The 24,092-nt window shown below is 37.2% G+C and overlaps 2 protein-coding genes and 1 pseudogene across 3 annotated transcripts; 2 read left to right on the top strand and 1 right to left on the bottom strand.

The window, feature by feature from the left end:
* The first annotated feature begins 3,843 nt into the window (after positions 1 to 3,843).
* On the top strand, positions 3,844 to 7,825 carry LOC146929684 (uncharacterized). The gene is made up of 7 exons (XM_085707386.1): positions 3,844 to 4,083; positions 4,321 to 5,664; positions 5,766 to 5,911; positions 6,036 to 6,166; positions 6,254 to 6,794; positions 6,897 to 7,138; positions 7,614 to 7,825. The coding sequence occupies exons 1-7, from the start codon at positions 3,844 to 3,846 to the stop codon at positions 7,823 to 7,825; spliced, it is 2,856 nt and encodes a 951-aa protein (XP_085563512.1).
* Positions 7,826 to 7,936: 111 nt separating this feature from the next.
* On the top strand, positions 7,937 to 12,250 carry LOC146929683 (uncharacterized). The gene is made up of 4 exons (XM_085707385.1): positions 7,937 to 8,898; positions 10,651 to 10,789; positions 10,863 to 11,030; positions 11,930 to 12,250. The coding sequence occupies exons 1-4, from the start codon at positions 8,135 to 8,137 to the stop codon at positions 12,248 to 12,250; spliced, it is 1,392 nt and encodes a 463-aa protein (XP_085563511.1). The 5' UTR covers positions 7,937 to 8,134.
* Positions 12,251 to 13,235: 985 nt separating this feature from the next.
* On the bottom strand, positions 13,236 to 14,949 carry LOC146929682 (ankyrin repeat-containing protein BDA1-like; annotated as a pseudogene). Its single transcript, XR_015008285.1, has 2 exons — positions 14,269 to 14,949; positions 13,236 to 14,174 (listed from the first exon to the last, which is right to left on the bottom strand). The product of XR_015008285.1 is annotated as an ankyrin repeat-containing protein BDA1-like (transcript).
* Positions 14,950 to 24,092: the final 9,143 nt, after the last annotated feature.

The following is a 24,092-nucleotide window of genomic DNA, read 5'->3' as shown; positions in this document are numbered from 1 at the left end:
CGAGGACTTTGCTTCAACTGTGATGACCCATGGGTAACAGGTCATCGTTGCAAATCACGCCAGTTTATGATTTTGTTGGTTGACGATGATCACACCACTCCGGTTGAGACAGAGGAAACCCCACCAGAGCCAGAGGACACAGAAGCATCAGACGTTGTAGAACCTGCTCCCATGATCTTGTCTGAACACTTTCATCTTTCACGGGCTGCTTTACTCGGTTCCCCATCAACACACACCTTGCGTGTCGCCGAGCGTATTCAAGAGATGGAGGTGTCTATCCTTATCGACTTTGGAAGTTCACATAACATCCTTCAGCCTCGAGTTGCCTCATTCCTTCAATTGAATGTCGAATCTATCAACCCTTTTGATGTGTTCGTCGGCAATGGGTAGACCATCAAATGTTCAGGTAGCTGTAACAACATTCCGATTCACATTAATGATGCCATATTTCAAGTTCCTTTTATGATTTTACCCATCCATGGTGCTGATGTTGTGTTGGGCGTACAGCGGCTAAGTACTCTAGGTCCATTCCTATCTGATTATAGCATTCCTTGCATTCAATTTTTCCACAATAATAAACCAGTCACTATATCAGGAGCCAGTTCACCCACACCTACACATGCTTCATTTTCACAATTTACCCGTTACTTACACACCGACACAATTGCATCCATACATTTAATTGATGTTACTCCCATCCAGCCATCTCACCATACTGATGCTATCCCGCCGGGATCTAGAGACCCTTCAATCCAAAACCTTCTCAACAAATTTTCGACGATTTTTTCCCAACCAAAATCACTTCCCCCCCATCGTAGCCAAGACCACCACATACACCTTTTACTCGGCTCTGTCCCTGTTAATGTGAAACCGTACTTATACCCTCACTGCCACAAGGAAACTATGACCAAAATGATTAAAGAAATGCTTGAAAATGGTACTATACGACCCAATACTAGTCCCTTTTCATCACCTGTTTTATTGGTTCGAAAGAAGGATGGGTCTTGGCGCTTTTGCGTAGATTACCATGCCTTGAATGCTATAACGGTAGAGATCGTTTTCCTATACCAACTGTGGATGAGTTGCTTGATGAGCTCCATGGTGTAACCCACTTCTCCAGACTGGACTTACGATCTGGTTATCATCAGATCCTTCTTGCGTCGGAAGACACATTCAAAACGACATTTCGCACGGTGGATGGCCATTTTGAATTTTTGGTGATGCCCTTTGGCCTATCCAATGCTCCTTCTACGTTTCAAGCTACAATGAATGAGGTGTTCCGTGAATATTTGAGGCGATTTATATTGGTGTTTTTTGATGATATTTTGGTTTATAGCCCCAACTTAGAAGCTCATTTGATACACCTCCAAACTACCTTGGAAATTTTACAACAACATCAATTTTTTGCTTGGGGTCAGTAAAGTGGAATATTTGGGTCATATTGTATCTGCCGAAGGGGTAGCGGTTGATCCTTCCAAAATCACCGCAATTTTAGAATGGCCATGTCCCAATTCTGTCACGGCCTTGAGAGGTTTTTTGGGGCTGACAGGCTATTACCAGAAGTTCGTACGCCATTATGCAACAATTGCAGCGCCATTAACAGAATTGCTTAAAACTAATAATTTCTCTTGGTCAGATGTTGCTCAGAAGTCCTTTCAGTAGCTTAAGGATGCTATGGTTAACCTTCCGGTATTGCGACTTCCAAACTTCAATGAATTATTTAAGGTTACAACGGACGCATCCGACATTGCAATTGGGGCGGTTTTATCACAACAAGCACACCCAATTGCATTTTTCAGCAGGAAATTAAGTCCTCGAATGCAAGTTGCATCAGCTTATGACCGTGAGATGTTTGCTATTACAGAAGCGGTAAAAAATGGCGGCAGTACTTGTTGGGGCGTCATTTCAACATCTTTACTGATCAAAAGAGTTTAAAAGGGCTTCTCAATCAAGTCATTCAAAATCCATCTCAACAACGGTGGTTGACCAAACTCCTCGGATATGATTATGAAATATTCTACACTCCGGGAAAGGACAATCGAGTGGCTGATGCCTTGTCACGCATCCAACCTGTGGAGTCCATTGATATGGCCCTATCAACTTTCCAACCTATGTTAATATCAACATTGCAGCGCTTCTACACCAAACATCAAACAGGTGTGGCTTTGATGACGAAGTTCGGCAATTCTGCCACAACCACATAGCCCTTTTCCATCCAGCAAGGTATATTGTATTACTGAAACAGAATCTTTATTCCATTGGAGTGTGAATTGCACAGAGAACTCTTGAAGGAATTTCATGACTCACCCACGGGAGGCCACTCTGGCATCAAGGGTACAATTGCTCGACTAGCTACTGTTTTTGCTTGGCCTAACATGGCTATGGATGTGAGGACGTACATTAGGGAATGTTTACTGCAACCTCTTCCCATTCCGACTCAAGTGTGGCAAGATATATCGATGGATTTTATCACTCATTTACCAATGGTTCATGGTAAATCTGTCATATGGGTTATAGTGGACATGCTCACCAAATATGGTCAATTCACAGCCTTACCACTCATATTGCTTTCATTTATATGACCGAGATTTACAAACTCCATGGAATTCCCAAATCTATTGTTAGTGATCGAGACAGGGTGTTTATAAGCAAGTTTTGGAAGGAGCTCTTCAGACTTAGTGGTACCCAATTGGCATTTTCTAGTGCTTATCACCCCCAATCGGATGGCCAAATGGAAGTTACGAACCGTACACTTGAAACTTACTTAAGATGCTATGTAACTGATACACCCCAAAACTGGCTTCAGTACTTACATCTAGCAGAATATTGGTACAGTACCACTTATCACTCGGCCATCAAAATGACTCCTTTCCAAGATTTGTATGGCAGACTGCCTCCCAACTTAACAATATACAGTCCGGGCTCCACTCCTATTGCCACACTTGACGAAACCTTGTCTTAACGTCAAGCTCAGCTGCAACTACTTAAGCAGAATCTCACCTATGCTCAACAAAGGATGCGGTCTCAAGCTAATTCGCATAGGGTGGACCTCACTTTCAAGGTGGGTGATTGGGTTATGCTACGACTCCAACCTTACCGGCAACATTCTGTCTGAAACCGTCAGAGTCCTAAACTTTCACGCCGCTTCTATGGGCCTTTTAAGGTGCTGAAGGTGATCAGGAATGTAGCATATGAGTTACAACTGCCAACCACTACGCGTATTCACCCGGTTTTCCACATCTCTAAACTCAAGGCCTTCCATGGCACACCTCCTGCCACAATTCCAGAATTGGCAGCAGAGATCGTTGGCACTCGCATTGAACTACGCCCTGCAAAATTATTGGGTTCTCGAACTCTAAAGACTGATCACGGGTTTCACAGACAGGTCCTCATACAATGGCAGGATGCTCCGGAAAATGAAGCAACATGGGAGGACAAAGAGGAGTTTCAGACCTCTTTCCCATCTTTTGACCTTGAGGACAAGGTCCTTCTAGATGGGGTAGGCAATGATACAGCTATTGAACCAAGTGATGGGCTTGTGACAGAAAGGAAGAGGACTGCTCTAATATGGATGAATGACTACTATCCACATTAAGGTTTTAGAATAATTATTTGATAATTCTGTTAACACTTTAAAAGGGATGTAAGACACTTGTCATGATCTGTACTATGCACTAATCAAGCCTATTATCTATAAAGGCATGTACTGAGTACTTGGAGGTTTATGAAATGAATTAAGTACCATTTATCTAGATTCTTAGATAGCTTTTGTATGATTTTCCTCTCTCTTGTTAGTACTGTTAACAGTATTGTAACAAATTGGTGCTTTCATTTTCACTCACCATGCCTCCCAAAACTGAAAAATTGCTCTCTGAAAAACAAATGCAACAGTTGCGTGAGATGATGGAATCCCTAGTCACCACTCGACTAGATTCATTTCGTGATCAAATCACCATGGCTAATTTAGCTGCTTCCAAACCCACTTCATCTGTTCACCCACCGTACCAACCACTACAACCCAAACCTCCTAAAATAACCCTTCGTCCCTTTGATGGTTCTGAACCCCTCGATTGGATCTTCCAGGCAGAATAGTACTTTGATCTATCTCAAACCCCACATCACCAAAGGCTCACATACATTCCATTTTTCATGACTGGTTCAGCCTTAGCTTGGTTTAAGTGAATCTATGCGAATCACCCTCCGACGACCTGGGATAAATTTATCAAAGCTCTTGAGCTTCGATTCGGTCCATCGAGCTACGAAAATCACCAAATCGCGTTGTTCAACTTACGGCAAACTGGATCTGTGGTGGCGTATCAGTCGCAATTCGAGCATCTCTCGAATCGTACACGTGGTATTCCTCCTTTAGTGTTGCTCAATTGGTTCCTCTCTGGGTTGCGTGTTGAAATCCAACGCGAATTGCAGGTTCTTAAACCCTACTCCCTCCATGATGCAATTGGTCTGGCTAAGTTAATTGAGGCTAAACTTGCTGATTCTCGTTACTCTAGTCATTGCTCGGCACGATCGGTTCCACCGCCTCCACCGGCGACAACCAGAGATACGCCACCAGCGCAATCATCCATTCCAATCAAGAGGCTCACTGCAGAGGCGATGCAGGAGCGTAGGTCACGAGGACTTTACTTCAACTGTGATGACCCATGGGTAACAGGTCATCGTTGCAAATCACGCCAGTTTATGATTTTGTTGGTTGACGATGATCACACCACTCCGGTTGAGACAGAGGAAACCCCACCAGAGCCAGAGGACACAGAAGCATCAGACATTGTAGAACCTGCTCCCATGATCTTGTCTGAACACTTTCATCTTTCACGAGCTGCTTTACTCGGTTCCCCATCAACACGCACCTTGCGTGTCACCGGGCGTATTCAAGAGATGGAGGTGTCTATCCTTATCGACTCTGGAAGTTCACATAACATCCTTCAGCCTCGAGTTGCCTCATTCCTTCAATTGAATGTCGAATCTATCAACCCTTTTGATGTGTTCGTCGGCAATGGGGAGACCATCAAATGTTCAGGTAGCTGTAACAACATTCCGATTCACATTAATGATGCCATATTTCAAGTTCCTTTTATGATTTTACCCATCCATGGTGCTGATGTTGTGTTGGGCGTACAACGGCTAAGTACTCTAGGTCCATTCCTATCTGATTATAGCATTCCTTGCATTCAATTTTTCCACAATAATAAACCAGTCACTATATCAGGAGCCAATTCACCCACACCTACACATGCTTCATTTTCACAACTTACCCGTTACCTACACACCGACACAATTGCATCCATACATTCAATTGATGTTACTCCCATCCAGCCATCTCACCATACTGATGCTATCCCGCCGGGATCTAGAGACCCTTCAATCCAAAACCTTCTCAACAAATTTTCAACGATTTTTTCCCAACCAAAATCACTTCCCCAAGACCACCACATACACCTTTTACTAGGCTCTGTCCCTGTTAATGTGAAACCGTACTTATACCCTCACTACCACAAGGAAACTATGACCAAAATGATTAAAGAAATGCTTGAAAATGGTACTATACGACCCAGTACTAGTCCCTTTTCATCACCTGTTTTATTGGTTCGAAAGAAGGATGGGTCTTGGCGCTTTTACGTAGATTACCATGCCTTGAATGCTATAACGGTAAAGATCGTTTTCCTATACCAACTGTGGATGAGTTGCTTGATGAGCTCCATGGTGTAACCCACTTCTCCAAACTGGACTTACGATCTGGTTATCATCAGATCCTTCTTGCATCGGAAGACACATTCAAAACGACATTTCGCACGGTGGATGGCCATTTTGAATTTTTGGTGATGCCCTTTGGCCTATCCAATGCTCCTTCTACGTTTCAAGCTACATTGAATGAGGTGTTCCGTGAATATTTGAGGCGATTTATATTGGTGTTTTTTGATGATATTTTGGTTTATAGCCCCAACTTAGAAGCTCATTTGATACACCTCCAAACTACCTTGGAAATTTTACAACAACATCAATTTTTTGCTTGGGGTCAGTAAAGTGGAATATTTGGGTCATATTGTATCTGCCGAAGGGGTAACGGTTAATCCTTCCAAAATCACCGCAATTTTGGAATGGCCTTGTCCCAATTCTGTCACGGCCTTGAGAGGTTTTTTGGGGCTGACAGGTTATTACCAGAAGTTCGTACGCCAATATGCAACAATTGCAGCGCCATTAACATAATTGCTTAAAACTAATAATTTCTCTTGGTCAGATGTTGCTCAGAAGTCCTTTCAGAAGCTTAAGGATGCTATGGTTAACCTTCCGTTATTGCGACTTCCAAACTTCAATGAATTATTTAAGGTTACAACGGACGCATCCGGCATTGTAATTGGGGCGGTTTTATCACAACAAGCACACCCAATTGCATTTTTCAGCAGGAAATTAAGTCCTCGAATGCAAATTGCATTAGCTTATGACCGTGAGATGTTTGCTATTACAGAAGCGGTAAAAAAATGGCGGCAGTACTTGTTGGGGCGTCATTTCAACATCTTTACTGATCAAAAGAGTTTAAAAGGGCTTCTCAATCAAGTCATTCAAACTCCATCTCAACAACGGTGGTTGACCAAACTCCTCGGATATGATTATGAAATATTCTACACTCCGGGAAAGGACAATCGAGTGGCTGATGCCTTGTCACGCATCCAACCTGTGGAGTCCATTGATATGGCCCTATCAACTTTCCAACCTATGTTAATAGCAACATTGCAGCGCTTCTACACCAAACATCAAACAGGTGTGGCTTTGATGACGAAGTTCGGCAATTCTGCCACAACCACATAGCCCTTTTCCATCCAGCAAGGTATATTGTATTACTGAAACAGAATCTTTATTCCATTGGAGTGTGAATTGCGCAGAGAACTCTTGAAGGAATTTCATGACTCACCCACGGGAGGCCACTCTGGCATCAAGGGTACAATTGCTCGACTAGCTGCTGTTTTTGCTTGGCCTAACATGGCTATGGATGTCTTCCCATTCCGACTCAAGTGTGGCAAGATATATCGATGGATTTTATCACTCATTTACCAAGTCAAAAGAATTGACCTAAAAGCAACAGACTACGACAACGACATAGATGTCACAAACACCAACCTTTGCGGTAGACTCACACGACAATTTTATCACATCTTTCAAAAACTCCTTTGGTAGCTCCACTCGATGCCATTCTTTTTCCGGTGATTGTTCTCTTCCGCATTTAGTGGCGGTGTTTGTTTAGAACTGAAAGATGGAACAAGGGATCGTTGTTTTTCTGAGTGAACATTTGGGAAGAAAAAACAAAAGAAAAATTACTAGAGACAAGACGGAGTAAAAGGTTTCATTCGTTTTTGGTTACACGAGTAAAAGGTTTCATTTGTACCTTTCTTTCTACCTTAACACTACTAATTAAAAGTGTAAAAATCTAGAGAGCAGGACTCCCACTTCCTGTAAAGTAGGAATAACGTGACAAGGTCTCTCTATAACGAACATTTTTTGTGTGGTGGCCATGTGTGGAATTCTTCTATGCGCTAAGATCGCTCTCAATAATGTATTTTGCGTGGTAAAAATTAACCAAGAGCAATGTGTTATGATCTCAGTTAAAGATGTGCTCATCAATAATGGGCAACACACTCAAGATCTCTACACAAACCTTCCTCCAGCAATTGCCGATACCGTCAATAATACTCACCTCTCTTTTAACGCCTCCATTGAAGATGCTTTTATCTGGCCGAATAATAAGAATGGAATTTACTCTACCAAGAGTGCCTATAGCTGGCTCCTCTCTCTTTCTCTCAAATCCAGTAGTTAATAATGATGATATTATTTCGTGGTCTTGGATTTGGAGGCTCGAAGTGCCGGAAAAATATAGTTTTTCATTTGGCTAGCTTGTCACAATGCTGTCCCCACCTACTCTTTGCTAAATCATAGGAATATAGCAAACTCTTCAGTTTGTTCTCGGTGTGGAGAACAAGATGAATCTTTCCTCCACTATGTCCGTGATTGCAGGTTCTCTAAAATTATCTGGCGCAAAATTGGCTTCTCATAGCCCTGGCTTCTTCTCAACCATTTCTGCGCATGGTACTGGATCAAAGAGGGAGCAAATTGCGCTCGCTCCATTATGTTCCTTGCTGGATTGTGGTGGACGTGGAGGCATCGAAACTTGATGTGCTTCAATAATGAAACTTGGTCTATAACTCGCCTTTGCATCAACATTAATAACTCAGCTGGTCTCATTAGTTCCTGCTTGCAAACTTCTACTTCTTCTACTCCTTCTGACCGGTCAGTGAGATGGAACAACAACGGTAATATTTGCTCTATTCTAAATGTTGATGGTAGCTGTATCGGGAACCCCACCCGTGCGGGCTTTGGTGGTATTATCCGCAACAATTTAGGCAACTATTTGTCAGGCTTCTCGGGTTTCATCTACAACTCCAAAGATATTTTGTTGGCTGAACTTTCTGCAATTCACCTGGGACTCAAGTTGGCTGTAAACATGGGAATTGAAGAATTGGTGTGCTACTCAGACTCCCTCCTCTCCATAAACCTCATCTCTGGTGTTACATTGCAGTTCCACATCTATGCTGTTCTTATTCAGGATATTAAGGACCTTCTGGCTACTCGAAGTTTCTCTATTCAACATACCCTTAGAGAAGGCAATCAATGTGCGGATTTCATGGCTAAATTAGGAGCTTCAACAAATGCTGAGTTTACAATCGATACTTCTCCTCCAGAGGATTTACTCCCTCTTCTCAGGATGGACGCAATGGGAACCCCTCTTCATGAGGCGTTAGTTTCTTTGTTTTTCTTTTTTCTTCTGTCTTTTCTTTTTGTCTTTGTCTCTGTTTCGCTTTGTAACCAAAAAAAAAAAAAAATTACACATAGGTGCCAATAACTAAAATTGAGGAATTTAAGGGACACATAACATCAGGATGGTCCAAATATTTTTGGTGCTCTGGGCGAAACAATAAAATTAAGCCCTTTTAATTATTTCAATAATTTTCTTCTTACATTTTCTGTTGCAAAAGATTCATTTATAATCAAAGTTTTCTAAAAATATATTCTCAATATAATTAATCAAACCGAATTAAAAAAATATATATCCATATAGTACTAACTACGAAGTAAAAATAATAATTTTGGTGCCCCTAAAATAATGGTGCCCTGAGCTGCCGCCCCTCCCGCCCATCCTCAGGGCCACCCCTGCATGACACGTGATCCACAAATGGAGTAGTTGATGAGAGGAAATGCTATCAGAAAATATGTAAAGATTGACAAAGCAAATGATTGACAAATGTGTAAAGAAAATTGATGAATCTCTTATCTCTCTCTCCCTTTTGACAATCTCTTGTATCTTTCCCTTTAATGTTTCAGTTTATGTATTAAGGAACACAAACTCTTGTAAAACAATGCAATTGTCCATCTATAACATTCCCGAAGCAAGAAAACATAATCAAACAAAGAAGTTGAACAAAGTAGCATATACCCTACACCCCCTGCCATAAAAGTTGATCAAAGTAAGCATAACCTTCTAAAACTATAATTAATGAAGCATCAAACAAAGAAGTGAATATTGTACAACAAAGAAAAGTATTTTCCAAAGCAGAAATCTACAATATAACTCTTTGAAGCATCAAGTTGTTATAGCACAATCAACCAAAACTAAGATAATATAAAGATTCTTATGGAGATGAAAAAAAAGTGAAAACAAAGATTATACTTGCTCTAGCTATTGGACAAAAAGAACAGGATGATTCACAAATATATACCAAGATTCAATTTTGCTCATTTCAGTTGAAGTTTGCAGAAAGAATCAACAAAACTGATACTAAAGCATTTTCAACCTATTGAAAAAATATATACTATTATTTTCTGTTCGTGTGGATACTATAGAGGCCTTTTTTTGTTTCTCTGCCTGTGGTCGAATTCGTTTCTGCACTTCAAGGTGTTACAACACTTTCACTGATTCATGTCAAATTCGTAATGATTCAAGGGAAAACCAAAATTTTAAATTTTCGCTGCCTATTCTAATATTTGTATATGAGGCTCATTAAGCAATCCCATTAGGTTTAGATTTATCTCTATTTAACAAGTTAAATTTCAGAATTGTAATTTTTACAACTATGAAATAATATTTAAAAATATAGTCCTCTCTGCACCTTTTTCTCCGGTGTCCTGTGTCTTTTCAGTTGTGGGACTGGCTTCTGAAAGGGATTGAATTGTTTCTGGATCTATCTACCATTACCTCTCTATTCCTGAGCATCCTTGCTTTCCCTAGTAAGTTGGTGCGATCTGTTATGAGCTCTGCGGCTATGCACATCATTTGGTGCATCTGGCTTGAGAGAAATGGCAGGCGTTTCTCCAACAAAGTCACCCCCATGAGTATTCTTTTTAATAATGTGATTGCTGAAGTTAGACTTAGTTTTGTGCTTAATATTATTAAGGGCTCTTTTGGTATGGTTAATTTCAAAGTGGCCCGTCTCTTTGGTATTTACAAGCTAAAAGAGTTTCTCATATTCAAGATGTTGTTTGGGTTGCTGCTTCACCCAGCTGCACTAAAATCAACTGTGATGGCTCAGCTTTCGGGAGTCCCGCATCTGGTGCCATTGGTGTGATTTTTCATGATTACCCCTGCAGTTTCCTTGGTGCCTTTTCGCAAAATATTGGTATTGCACCCCCCATTGAAGCTGAATTTGGAGCTTGTCTTTTTGCTATGGAAAAGGCTGCGGATCTTCATCTTTGTGATATTTGGATTGAAACAGGTTCTATTAGTGTGGTCAATGCTTTCCATAAACAAGGGAGTGTGCATGCAAACTAGATGGCATAACTGCCTTCATTTTTGTTCTCAGATTCGTTGTCGTTGCACTCATGTACATAGAAAGGGAAATTTGGTGGCTGATGCATTAGCCAAGAATGGTCAAAGTCTTGCCCTTCATTCTTCTCAATGGTGGGCGATGCCACCTGCTTTTACTTTACATTTACTGTATAGGGATGCTTTAAGATTACCAAACTCCAGGGTCTCTATAACCTAAATTTTTGTATGTGGTTCAGGCTGCTCCTGATTTCTTTTTAATGCATTTCTAGCTTTATAAAAAAAAATAAAAATATTTCAAGGGGTAATTTTTCACAATTCTACGGTAAATAACCAAATTAGAATTTAGTTGTTTTGCCTTCTTCAAAAAAAGAAGGCTTAAATATGAAAAAGGTCCCTGTAAGTTGGCGCATTTTTGGTTTTCGTCCCTGTAAGTTTTTTTGTTGCGAAACAAACCCTGTATTTTGCTAACCTTTTGGAAAAGGTCCTTGCCGTCAGCTTCCGTCAACAAAAACGCCATGGTGGCTAACGGAGCACACGTGGCAGTTCATGAGTTGGCAAAGTTGATGAATGAGAGATGATAAGTTGTTAAAATATAGGGACTGAAATCAAAAACGTAAATTGACACAGGGATGAAATTAAAAAAAATGTTAAATCTTCTTCTTCCTCTCAAATTTCAGTCTTCTTCTTCCTCTCAGACTTTCCCCAATCTATGCCATACCTTGCGCCCTTGAACCATAACCCATATCCTTCAAGAATACATCTTTTTCATCCCTCTTTTTTTCCACAATTCCCTCTTATTCTTCCAGATTGCTACCAATTACCATACATAAATAACCAGATCCCATTTCATCTTTTCTCACTCACATTCAAATTCAAACCCTAATTTCTCAAATTTCATATGTTGAAAACGCCAGGTTGTGAAAAGGGGCATTTCAACACACACATACTTGAAAAGGGGCATTTCAACATACACATACTTGAAGCCTATGAAAAGAGGCTTGAGATAACTTTTTTTGAAAACAGTGTTTTCTCTGACCCAAAATTATTATCAAAACCTGCGGGACTACAAAATTGCTTCTGTCTATCCCTGCAATTCTTAAGCTTGCAGATGGTCTCAACATTGCTGTGAAATCGGAGATACACTCGCGGAAGCTTCATCTTTCTTGGAGCTCAATCCTTTCCTCATCGAAGCTTTTCCGAGAAGTTGCTATTCTTGACAGCTATTTTGGCAAACTAGGTTCTGGTAGCCAAGCTTACATGATGGGCGATGCTGATAAGTCACAAATTTGGCACATTTACTCTGCTAGTGCTAAGCTAGAAGCTTCACCGGAAGCTGTCTATGGCCTTGAAATGTGCATGACTGGTTTAGATAAAGAAAAGGCATCAGTGTTTATGTTTACTGTTATCAGGGTTGTTACCTGAATAAATTTAAGCTTTCGTTGTGAAAGCGAGTCAATAAACTTGTTGTGTTATGTTGTTTGTTACTTTTCTATGTGAGTCTTGTACCTGGATTATGTTTCTAAATAAATTATGGTTCTAAATAAATTTGAACATGTGTTTGAATTGTGTAATTTTATGTTTTTATGTAATTGATGAAGAGAGTTTGTGTTGTTTTAATGTGTTGATGAAGAGTGGGTCTTGTTGTTGTTGAATGATGATTATTAGTTTTGTTTTAAAAAAATCTGTTTGTTTTTTCTTTCTATTCCTGGGTTTGGCGTTGATGATTTATGAATATGGTGATTAAGATAAAGAAGACAATGAGGGAAGAAGAAGAATAAGATCTTGATTTTAAATCTGAAATTTTGATTTTTCGTTTTTGATTTTAGTCCCTGTGGTAATTTACATTTTTGATTTTAGTCCCTGTCTTTACACAACTAATCATCTCTCATGCCATCTCATCAAATGTGCCAACTCATGACCTGCCACCTGTGCTCCGTTAGCCACAGTGGCGTTTTTGTTGACAGAAGCTGACGGCAAGGACCATTTTCAAAAGGTTAAGAAGATACAGGGTTTGTTTCGCAACAAAAAAACTTACAGGGACGAAAATCAAAAATGCGCCAACTTACAAGGACCTTTTTCATATTTAAGCCAAAAAAGAATTTAGTTGTTTTGCATAAATTGTCTCTTCAACTTGTTCTGTATCCACATATTGCATTTTTTGTTATTGTTTCTACGTTGCATAACCCAAATCTGCTACACTACAACATAGAATTCGTTTCTGGTTCGTAATTGCATTATTCTACTGAGTGCATTTAAGTTAATTTAGTGCACGAGTTATTGGTTTATCTGGTTTTCTTTGTTTGCTGTTCTATTTTTAGTGCATTTCTGTTTTCTTCCGGACAACAATTAGTCTTCCAAACATTGAATAATCAATTTTCTTCCAAACAAAAATTTAATATAATACACATGCAAATTAAAATATTTAATACATTGAATCAGAATTTGCTAAAGCTGAACAGTAACAAAGATAACAATGACAAGGAAAATTACAAATCGACATTGAGATCGATATTAATTGGCTGTGAATTCGGTCAATAGTGGTTTGAGTTGCAGAGATCTCAGTGGTCATCGTACTATCATCTATCTGGTGACCATAACCTTTGTTGATGTTTATCCTATTGCAACAATGCTTTAACTATCATCTATTAGATATCTTAGCAAATCGGCGTTTAAGCTTTAAGTACACTCCAACAAAGATGTCAAACACCATGGCTAACATAAATGAACCAAAAAGGATGATTAAAATCATGGAGTTGACATGTGTAGGAGATATCCTCCACAAAGATAATAAATAACTAGCGGCAAACCAACCCATCGGAGAACCAACTAGAGAGCCTAGTATTCCAACTGGTATCATAACATATATCGCTAAAATTGATACAAAAAAGGAATACATATTTATAAATAAAAACAAAAAGAATTCATATCCTGACAAAACTGATTTCCCAGCATTTTCTAGGGTAGAAATAGTAGAATTGGCGGAAGTGTTGTTCACGCCATTGTCATCACTGGCACTAACCTGATAAATTCCACCAGGGGGACTCAATCCGGATTGATAGATCGCAGTTGCAACAAGAGTTGAAACTATCAACCAAGTGTTGCGTTGCTCCTCTGTTATATTACTTCTAATGCGATTTACATAAGTTGACATAATAGTTCTTTTTGAGGTCTTTGACCTGAGCCTTTGTGCCCGTGTGCGAGAATCAGTGACTTCTAAGCTCGGTTTTGCTCCAACACTTAATAATATACTCTTGATCTCTGGAGTGCTTGCTATGTCTAATGCGGTTTTGTTCTCCTCATTCTTTGCGTCCAAATTTATACCAGTACTTACCAACAATAGAAGTGCCTGTGCTACCAAGAAATTAATTAACAAATAACAATACAAGAAATCAAGAAAGATATAAAGGAGACATGTGATTTTAGTTATTGAATAAGATTACCTGCGGCTCACTATTTAGTGCCGAAATATGCAAAATGGTGTTGCCTGCTTTATCCCTCTGGTTTAATATTCCATTTTCCAACTTTTGAGCACCTCTTCGATTATTTCGTTTGAGCCAGCTAACAAGTATTTGAAGGGCCTCATATTGTTGATTCTTAACAGCAATATGCAGTGCAGTCTCGCACCTCACAGTCAAGTATTCAAGGGAATCCGGACAAAGAAAGAGAAATTCCGCTAAAAATTCAACCTCGCCATTTTGACTTGCAAAATGAAGAGGAGTTAAGCCCTCTCTTCCTTTAACTCTAACAAGGTCTTTATTGTTGTGCACAAAGAAAGACACTATATATTTTTGGTCGTTTTGCATAGCGAGATGAATGGGACTGAATCCCTGCGGATTTAGCTTCCAAGCAAATGAAGGTTTTAAATTCATAATTTCAATGGTAAACGAGATATGACCCATAGATGCAGCAATATGTAACGGAGTTTCAACAAATGGTATCAAATTTATATGCTCCAGAATGAATGGATCATCTCCGATTACTGCATAGAGGAGATCTATATCACCTTCCTGAGCTGCAGCTTTCAGCTGCTCACAAATATTTGTGTTCATGTTTGAAACGGTAATTATTTAGCAATGTGCGAAAGATAAGTTCTCAGCTGCTATTGCTATTAAAACAATTTCTCACCGTACCTCTTGGTAATTCAATATATTATTTCATTAACCCATGCACAGTGTATTTTTTTAAATGTTTTGTTTATTACATTCATTGACTTGTGTGAGTTTCACATGTATGCAATGTCTCAGATTCCGAAACCTTTTGTTTTATCTTTCGTAAAACAACTACCCGGGTGTTAAAATAATACCCACTCTATTCTATAACAATTACTCCATCCGTTATAAAATACATGTCGCAATCAATTACTGCACACATGCCAATACACATTTTTGACTATTAATATCTTTAAGGCTTAATTACACATTTGGTCCCTTAATTAATTTTCAGATTTCGTTTTGGTCCCTTAATTAATAAAAGTTTCGTTTTGGTCCCTTAAATGTGCTTCTGTTAGTCAATCTAGTCCCTCTCGTTAATTTTAAAAAGATGACCGTTGGATCATCCTTTTCTTCTTCTTCTTCCTCCTCCTCTCTTCTTCATCATCTTCATAGACCTTCATCAAAGCATACCATTGATACACAGTGTTATTGTTAGATTTAGATTTGGGCGGAGCTTTCAAGTGAGCATAGTCATAGTCATAGGTAATCTTTTTACTTCAATTTTTTTTTTTGGAATAAGACTTCAATGCTTTGGTCAAAGGAAAAAAAAAGAAAAAAAAAAGTTTTTCACTTAATTTAGTTAGCTACAACCTGGTTTACTTGGTTAGAAAGAAATAACATTAGATTTAAGGTGAAGCTGACAAATGTGAAGGAGGTGGTAGATAACATAAAAATGTTATCTTGGTTTTGATTCATCAACTAAAATCTTATTCCTCCACAAATTTATTTATCCTATCATTGTCTTCATAAGATAAATTTCTCCAACTCGACATGATATTAATTATTTAATTGTCAGTATAGATGAATCAATGGATATAACAAGTGTACAGGATCAGTTTCATTATAACTAAAGAATAACAAGAACGTTTTCAAATGATAAAAGTGAGTATAAATAATCAAGTAGTGTAGGTTACTAGCTTACTCGATCGATATTTTAGATAGATGTAGATTGTTAATGTACTCTTTTTAGATGAGTGTAAAAGAGTCCCATGTATATGTCTTGTCTTTAAACAAAACTTACTATTTTTATAACTTTCTTAATTATATAATATTACATACGATAGATAAACCCTTGTTTTTTTTTTAAAGAAGATAAACCCTTGTTATAAAGCGACAAAAATATAAATAATAATTTAAATTGGTGCATATAAAATATTATTAATTAAGGAAGACAATTGAAAACATACACTCCTTTTAAAACAATTTTTTATGAAAATATTATAATTGTTACAGGATAGAGAGGGTATAATTTTTTAATACCCGGGTCGTTGTTTTACGAAAGATAAAACAAAAGGTTTTGGAATCAGAGTCACAACATGTGAACAAGTCGCCCTCCTCATTGAAATACAAAAGAAAAACCCATTTACTTACGCGGGTCACTCTTTTAAAATGGAGAGAGGATTGAAACCTTGACAGTCAAATACTATAGCAAGAATAAATTTTCCATTCCTTTCTTTTAAAGGATTCAAAGAGGTACAACACAAGACTTTTCAAGAGGCATCCATCCTAGTAATACTCTCGTCCGTGTAGTTACTCCTTAGTTATAGGTTTTGATGATGTTTTGTTTTAGATGTTGTATGCATTTTATGTTTAACTAGCTCTATTGTGAAAGCACCCAAGTCAATCCATGATCCTACCAGGGGCGGACCTGGACTTGCAATATCACTGTGGCAAAAAAAAATTCCGTCGAATAATTAAATTATATTAAATTTAATAAATTTTAGTAACCAACCTAAAACTAAAATCAATTTCAATTTCAGTACTGCTATCACTCTCATTATCTTGATTCAATTTCAATTTTCTAATTCAATTACTCTCACTACTACTATCAATTTCAATATAGTAATTTCAAAACTGACCTGAAAGAGGAGAGGAGATGAAATGGGCTCAGAGAGGAGAGGAGAGGAGAGAGAAGGGGGGAGAGAGAGAGAGAGTAACGGTTCATGGTTGGTTGGTGGTGTTGATGTGAGAAATCAGAAGGAAAACAGGTGGTGTGGTTAGAAAAGAAGAAGGAAAGGAAACGTGGGCCTGATAGAAATCAGAAAAGGAAAGTGATGGGCTGGGTTCTAAAAGAAATTAGAATTATGCTCTTTACCCAAACAGTTCTGCTCATTCCCAAAGTAAAAGTCCAAAATGCCCCTACGGATGTTAACATGCGTTAGTGTATTATGAGCGTATGTTAAGTCACGCTACGTGACTTAACATGCGTTAGTGTAGTATGAATGTGACTTAAGTTACGTACCACTTAGCACTAGCGCAAGTTAACTCACGCTAGTTGGCCGGTAAAGAACAAACGTTTTTCCAACTTTGGTAAGTTTTTCAACATTCAATGTACACGTTTTTTACCACTTTCACACGTTTTTTTTGACCACATTTATGTTAGATACAACCTATGTTTACATGTCTACCTATAAATACCCTCACATACTTCCCATATTCCTCACATTATCTCCTCCCACTCTCTCACTCTAATTCTCTTCTTTCTTTGTTTTTTTTTTCAATATTCTCTTTGGGGGTAAAAAGTGATCAAAATTCGTCGGGGTAAAATAGTGAGTAGCCGACTTGGGGAAGTGATCGACCCTTGGGATAATTTTAAATCTGCTTTTTTAACCGCAGAAACTTTTTACCGTGGGTAAAAAGAACTTCTTGTGGTAAAAAAAAACCAGATTTAAATTTAGCCCAAGGGTTGATGATGTATTTTCCCCAAGAAGGCTGCTCACTATTTTACCCCAGGAAGATTGATTACTTTTTACCCCAAAAAGGATAAAATAAGTAGATTTAGTGAATTAGTTCAAAAGTATTGTATGAATAATTGTAATGAATAATTATAATGTATGAATTATCAATGAAATGAGATGTTGTTATATTTACTTTTATTTATATTTAGTCCATTTGCTTTTATTTATATTTAGTCCATTTGCTTTTATTAATTTAGTCCATTTACTTTTATTTATATTTGTATTTATTTAAAGAATAATATCGAATCAATAATTTAGAATAATGTTAACAAAATAATTTCGGAATAATGTTAATAAAATAATTTAGAATAAAGTTAAGAAAATAATTTAGATTAATGTAAACAAAATAATTTAGAATAAATTTAAAAAATTAATTTAGAATAATGTTAAGAAAATAATTTAGATTAATGTAAACAAAATAATTTCAGAATAATGTTAATAAAATAATTTAGAATAAAGTTAAGAAAATAATTTAGATTAATGTAAAAAAAAATTATAATAAAGTTAATAAATTAATTTAGAATAAATATAACAAAAAAAAGGCCTAATTGAAAATTATTTAGTGCATAGTTTTTATATGCACTAAATGCAGTCAAAAAACAGTAAAAAAAAATGTGTAAAAATCAATAAAACCGTGGTTGAATAACCGACCAAAGTCCAACAAACGTGTTCTTGAGTTGTGACCACCGGCCTAACTAGCGTGCGTTAACTCACGTTAGTGTTAACCTGTGCGTGAGTTAACCCACGCTAGTGTTAATCCTTGGCGTGAGTTAACTCACGCTAGTGTTAATCCTTGGCGTGAGTTAACTCACGCTAGTGTTAATCCTGGGCTCAAGAACACGTTTTTTTTGACTTTGTTCAATGCATTTTAATTGATTTTACACGTTTTTGTTAAGTTTTTACACGTTTTTTGACCCTATTTATGGTAGATATAACCTATGTTACAATCTCCCCCTATATATACACCTCTAAACTTCCCCATTTCCTCACACCATCTCCCATTCTCACTCTCTCCCCCTATGAATCTTCTTCCTTTCCTTCTCTTTTTCCTTCTTTTTTTTGGTGTAAAAAAAGAAAGGATGATAAGTAGTGGGAATGCTGGGGAAAAGATAAGTAGTGAGCAGCTTTCTTGGGAAAAGAACCACATTGGGTAAAACTAAATGTGCATATTTAGTTTTACCCCAGGAAGGTTGGCTTTCTTGTGATTTATTTTTAGTTTTGCCCCACAAAGATAGGTTTTCTGGTGGTTTTTATTTTTTCGCAGATTTAGTTTTACCCCATTGTAAATGTAATAAGAATTATATTAATAAAATGATATTTTATATCCATTATTTTGTTTCTTTATTTTTGTTAATTGTTGCATTTATTTTACGATTGCGTATTGAAGAATTAGAATAAATTCAGCGTGAATTCGAATAAAAAATGCGATAGCGTGAATTCGAATAAAATAAAAAGTAAGATAGCGTGAATTTGAATACAAATTGCGATAGCGTGAATTCGAATAAAATAAAAAGTACGATAGCGTGAATTCGAATAAAAATTGCGATAGCGTGAATTCGAATAAAAATTGAGATAGCGTGAATTCGAATAAAAATTGCGATAGCGTGAATTCGAATAAAAATTGCTATAGCGTGAATTCGAATAAAATAAAAAGTACGATAGCGTGAATTCGAATAAAAATTGTGATAGCGTGAATTCAAATAAAAATTGCGATAGAGGTATCGTTACATTACATAAACGACATGTATGTCAACAATTACATTACATTCCAGAATGTACCTTCCAAGTGCAACAATTATCTTACCACTGAATGGGGCAAATTCAAACTTGCTAAGCAGCAGGACTCCAACATTCGATGAGCATCTTGAACGATGGTATTCAAGTGCCAACGAAATGAGGTCCATTCCTTGACACTTGAATACCATCGTTCAAGATGCTCATCGAATGTAGGAGTCCTGCCAATTAACAAGTTTGAATTGCCCCATCCAGTGTAAGACAATTGTTGCAGTTAGAATGTGCAATCCAACTACAACAATCATCTTACCTCTGAAATGGGGTAAATTCAAACTTGCCAAACAACATGGACTCAAGCATTTCGCTCGACATTCATGCTTTCCTTTGAAAAGAATAAATTTTTGTTAGGCTTGATTTAGATTAAGGTATTCAAGTGCCATCGAAATGAGGTCCATTCCTTGACACCTAATACCTTCATCTAAACCAGCCTAACAAGAATTTAATCTTTTCAAAGGAAAAACATGAATGCCAAGCGAAATGCTTGAGTCCTCGCCGTTTGGCAAATTTGAATTACCCCATTTCAGAGGTAAGACAATTGTTGTAGTTGGAATGCACCTTACCCTAACTAACGACGATCTTCTGGCGGAATCAAGTTGTTGATGATATCTTCAGTTGATCTCAGCAACGTCACCCGCATATCGATCCATTGGAACTTGGTGTGCTCCCAAAACATGCTCGTTTTCGTCGTTCTTTAACTCCACCCAAGTGAATGATACTCTCCCCTCGTCGAGCTTTGGATGTTTATACAGAATATTTTGCACCCTCCTTGTGTCTCTAGGGTTGACTCCTTGGTAAAATTCATTCAGTTGATCCTTGAGACCTCTTAACGTTACATCAAGGCACCAAACCTTCAACCTCTGAGTTTCTCCGCCGTTGAATTTTGCATGAACGTCGATCCACCCGGCCATTGCTTCAAATCTACACAATTACAAATTAAACACAATCAATGAAAAACTCATTCAAACATTTCATCAAACACTTGGAGTGAAAATTATACATAAACCCTAAAAATGATAACTACAACATAAACATGCAAAGATCAAAATAATTAAGCAATATTACTCATTTGCATGTAACATTGTATCATATATTGCAAAAAACAAAATAACCAAAAATTAAACAAACCCTAAATCTAAAAAAAAAATCTAATCTAAGTGTAAAAAATCTAACATAATCATGCAAACATCTAAACATCATAAGAATTAAACACTATAAGTCATTTGCATGTAGCATTCTATAATTTCTTGCAAAAAAATTTAAAATTTTAACAAAACAATAAACCTAAAAAATTCTAGATTAAGTGAAATTTTTTATCATAACAACATAGTTTAAGTGAAAGCTTACTTGTTCTTGTTGTTGTAGTGTTGTTTGATTTGAAGTTGATGGAATTTTAGAGTTGGGTAATTTGAGAGAAAATTGAGATTTGTGTGTGTTGTTTGATGAAAATGAGGCAGAATGAGGTTTTGCCTGGGCTAATAACATCACGCAACGCAACTTAAGTCACGCAGCGTGACGTAAGTTGCGTTAACATTACAACTAGCGTAAGTTAACTTACGTAACACATGTTAACATGCGTAGGGGTATATTTGTATTTTACTTTGGGAGTGAGCAAAACTGTTTGGGTAAAGAGCAGGATTCAAGAAATTAAAAACAATTGGACCTGAGCTGGTGTGGCTATTGCCACACCCTGCCCTGCTCAGGTCCGCCCCTGGATCCTACGTTCTCTACACTTGTGTCTTATTTTAAATTTGTGTATAGGAGCTTTCTTGTGAGTCAAGTTTTTGTTTAAACTATTTTTGAGTCATGTTAATTCGATTCAGAATTAATTTGAATCATATCAACCATGCTCTCTCGTTTCTTTTCTTAGTTGTTCATGACATATGAATCGAATTAAGTATATCATGATTTGTATCACTTTGATACGATTCAAAGAATTTTTCTAATCCTTTGATTCGATTCATTAGAGCCCTTTGTCGATGTGTTTAGGTTGTTTGATACGTATCAATGTTCTTTGAATCATATCAGTCTTCATCTAGGATTTAATGATTTGATTCAAACTATTGCCTATGGAAGTTTGAATCGATTCAATCTTAATATAGAACTTGTTTGAATCGTATCAATGTTCCCATGAATCGATTTAATCTTCATGTTTTCCAGAATTCCTTTTTTAGACTATTGAATTGTATCACACCTTAGGTGAATCGATTCAAACTCGTATTTTTTTTACTATGATTAGCTCTTTTCACTCACACCTATATATAGTGTTGTTCATGTCACACATTTTCTAAATAATGATTCAATTTGCAAATAGACTCTGAAATCTTCAAACCCTCTCTCTCTACTTTTTCTTTAGATTAAACATTTTCTCTAAGATCTTTGTAGAGTGTGAGGTCTAGGCTGTTGGGGTTGTTATAGGAGTTGTAAGATTTGTTTCTTTCAAGGGTCGGACTTGGTTGTGAATCAAGGATCTAAGAAAAGAAGGAACTTTTCACCTCCAAAGGGCTCTGTGGGGGTTGTTTCTCATCTACACAAAGATTCAAGGGGGTCAGAGCTTCGGACATACCAAAGACGAATTCTCGGAGTAGAAGTTCAAGGGATTGAATGGAAGCTTGAGATTCGAAGATCTTGTGGGTGTCCAATTTCAAGAGGTCTTGAAGAATGGGTCTTGTGTGATTGCTTAGCATAGAAGATTAGAGAATCGAAGGAATCTTTGTAATGATACTTTGTAAACATTTTTCATCATAGTGCAAGACCGTGATAGAGACGTTTTATACCACGAAGAGAGGATGTACCCTGAAGCGAGGTCAAAAGGGGGAACCTCTATAAATCTCAGCGTTCTTCTTTTCCTATCCTTTTAATTTCAAAATTATAATTATGTATATGAATCCATTGAGATTTTCTCAATTCAACTTTCTGACAATCAAAATTGAAAGTGAACGTCAAGCAATTGCTTCATATACCTTATGTTCATTAGTTGTTAGCGTGATTTTTTGTTCATAAGATTCAACCTTGAACACATAAATTTACATTTGAATCATGTATACAGTCATTGCCTTACTTTTAATCATCATTATCAAGCACGATTCCATAGTCATAAACATTTTTAATTCTACTAGTTCCTAAATTCTTTGAACTGGCTCCAGAGTGAAAGGTAGTACCTCATAACAATGGTTGTGACAAAAATTGTGAATGAAGTTACAGGTTTAGATGACAGTTTTTCAAAGTATTTCAAATCGGGAATCCATAGGAACTAACTCCAAAGTGTTTGTTACCTACTTCCCCAAATGTATCTCACCTTAACCTCAACCACGTTATAACCTTGAAATGACCTGTGTGTGTGTGTGTGCGCGCAAGATGCTTATGCGGCGATGATGTGTACCGAAACAAAAAATTCCATAAATAATAATAATAATTAAATGTAAAGGCGTGCAAGATGCTTACGAGGTGATGACGTGTACCGAAACAAAAAATTCCACAAATAATAATAATAATTAAATGTAAGGTTTCGGGTTATTAAGACGTAATACATCACATATTCCAAGCCCAACAAAACGGCAACGTTGTCGCGCGAGTTGCGGTCATGTTGAGTACGACATCACCCGTCTACCAAAAGTCCACAAATAATAATAATAAGAGCAGTGCTATTGAGCACGACTCAATAACCCCACGACAATACACGACTTTGTAATAAGCGGCTGTCATACAATACATGGGGGGAGAGAGAATAAAAGAAATCTTTTACACTATTCATCCAATGGCTTTAACTGTGCCGTGCGTATTCGTGCCTTGATTTTGTCGTGCTAACAAGCAATTTCCTAATAATAATAATTAAGTGTAAGCTTTCAGGTTATTAAGAAGCTTTCAGGTTATTAAGAAATAATACATTACATATCCCAAGCCCCAAGCATCCCAAGCCCAACAAGACGGCGACATTGTCGTGTGTGTTGTGGTCATATTGAGTGCGACATCACCCGTTTACCGAAATTGTGTACTTTCAACGGCACACTCTTGAAAGTCCTATCTCCACTACATAAACACTAGTGTTGTGTGTAAACTGCCCAAAGTGGGACATAGAAATCTTTTCAATTCACACACTAACACAAAAAGTGTTCAAATAGCTTATCTCCGACTAAACCCAACACATGAGTTTTCAAAATAAGACGCAAAAGTACGCTTACATTTTGACAGCAAATAACCAAACTCTGTAATTTCATCCGCTCCCTTATTGAAAGAGTCAACCACTTTTTTCTAGTGAAGGACAAAATCAAATTAGTTGTTAACAATATTTCTTGTTATAAAATAGTTTATCCCAAATTTTTAAATTGGAGATCATAAATCAATTGAATATTGTTGTCAAAAATCATTACTATACTATCTATTTAATACAAATGCACCCATGAATTGTTGATATGTCAAAATATTAAGTTTAGTTATGAAATTTTGCAAGTTATGTATTTACTTAGATAGATAGTAGAAGTAGATAGATATGTACATATTAAGTCATCAATATTTTTCTTCATG

The sequence above is a fragment of the Medicago sativa genome, chromosome 4, assembly GCF_051527215.1.
Source record: "Medicago sativa cultivar Bolivia chromosome 4, Bolivia_mono, whole genome shotgun sequence".
In the NCBI taxonomy this organism is placed as follows: domain Eukaryota; kingdom Viridiplantae; phylum Streptophyta; class Magnoliopsida; order Fabales; family Fabaceae; genus Medicago; species Medicago sativa.
This window is presented reverse-complemented; position numbering and strand designations above follow the sequence as displayed.

Excerpts from the sequence above, each read along its gene's own strand:
- LOC146929684 (XM_085707386.1), top strand. The coding sequence starts at position 3,844 with ATGCCTCCCAAAACTGAAAAATTGCTCTCTGAAAAACAAATGCAACAG. Across the intron at positions 5,912-6,035 it reads GTGTTCCGTGAATATTTGAG|TAAAGTGGAATATTTGGGTC; the intron begins GCGATTTATATT and ends GCTTGGGGTCAG. Across the intron at positions 6,167-6,253 it reads AGGTTTTTTGGGGCTGACAG|ATGTTGCTCAGAAGTCCTTT; the intron begins GTTATTACCAGA and ends TCTCTTGGTCAG.
- LOC146929683 (XM_085707385.1), top strand. The coding sequence starts at position 8,135 with ATGTTCCTTGCTGGATTGTGGTGGACGTGGAGGCATCGAAACTTGATG. Across the intron at positions 8,899-10,650 it reads AAAAAAAAAATTACACATAG|TTTCCTTGGTGCCTTTTCGC; the intron begins GTGCCAATAACT and ends TTACCCCTGCAG. Across the intron at positions 10,790-10,862 it reads AAACAGGTTCTATTAGTGTG|ATTCGTTGTCGTTGCACTCA; the intron begins GTCAATGCTTTC and ends TTTTGTTCTCAG.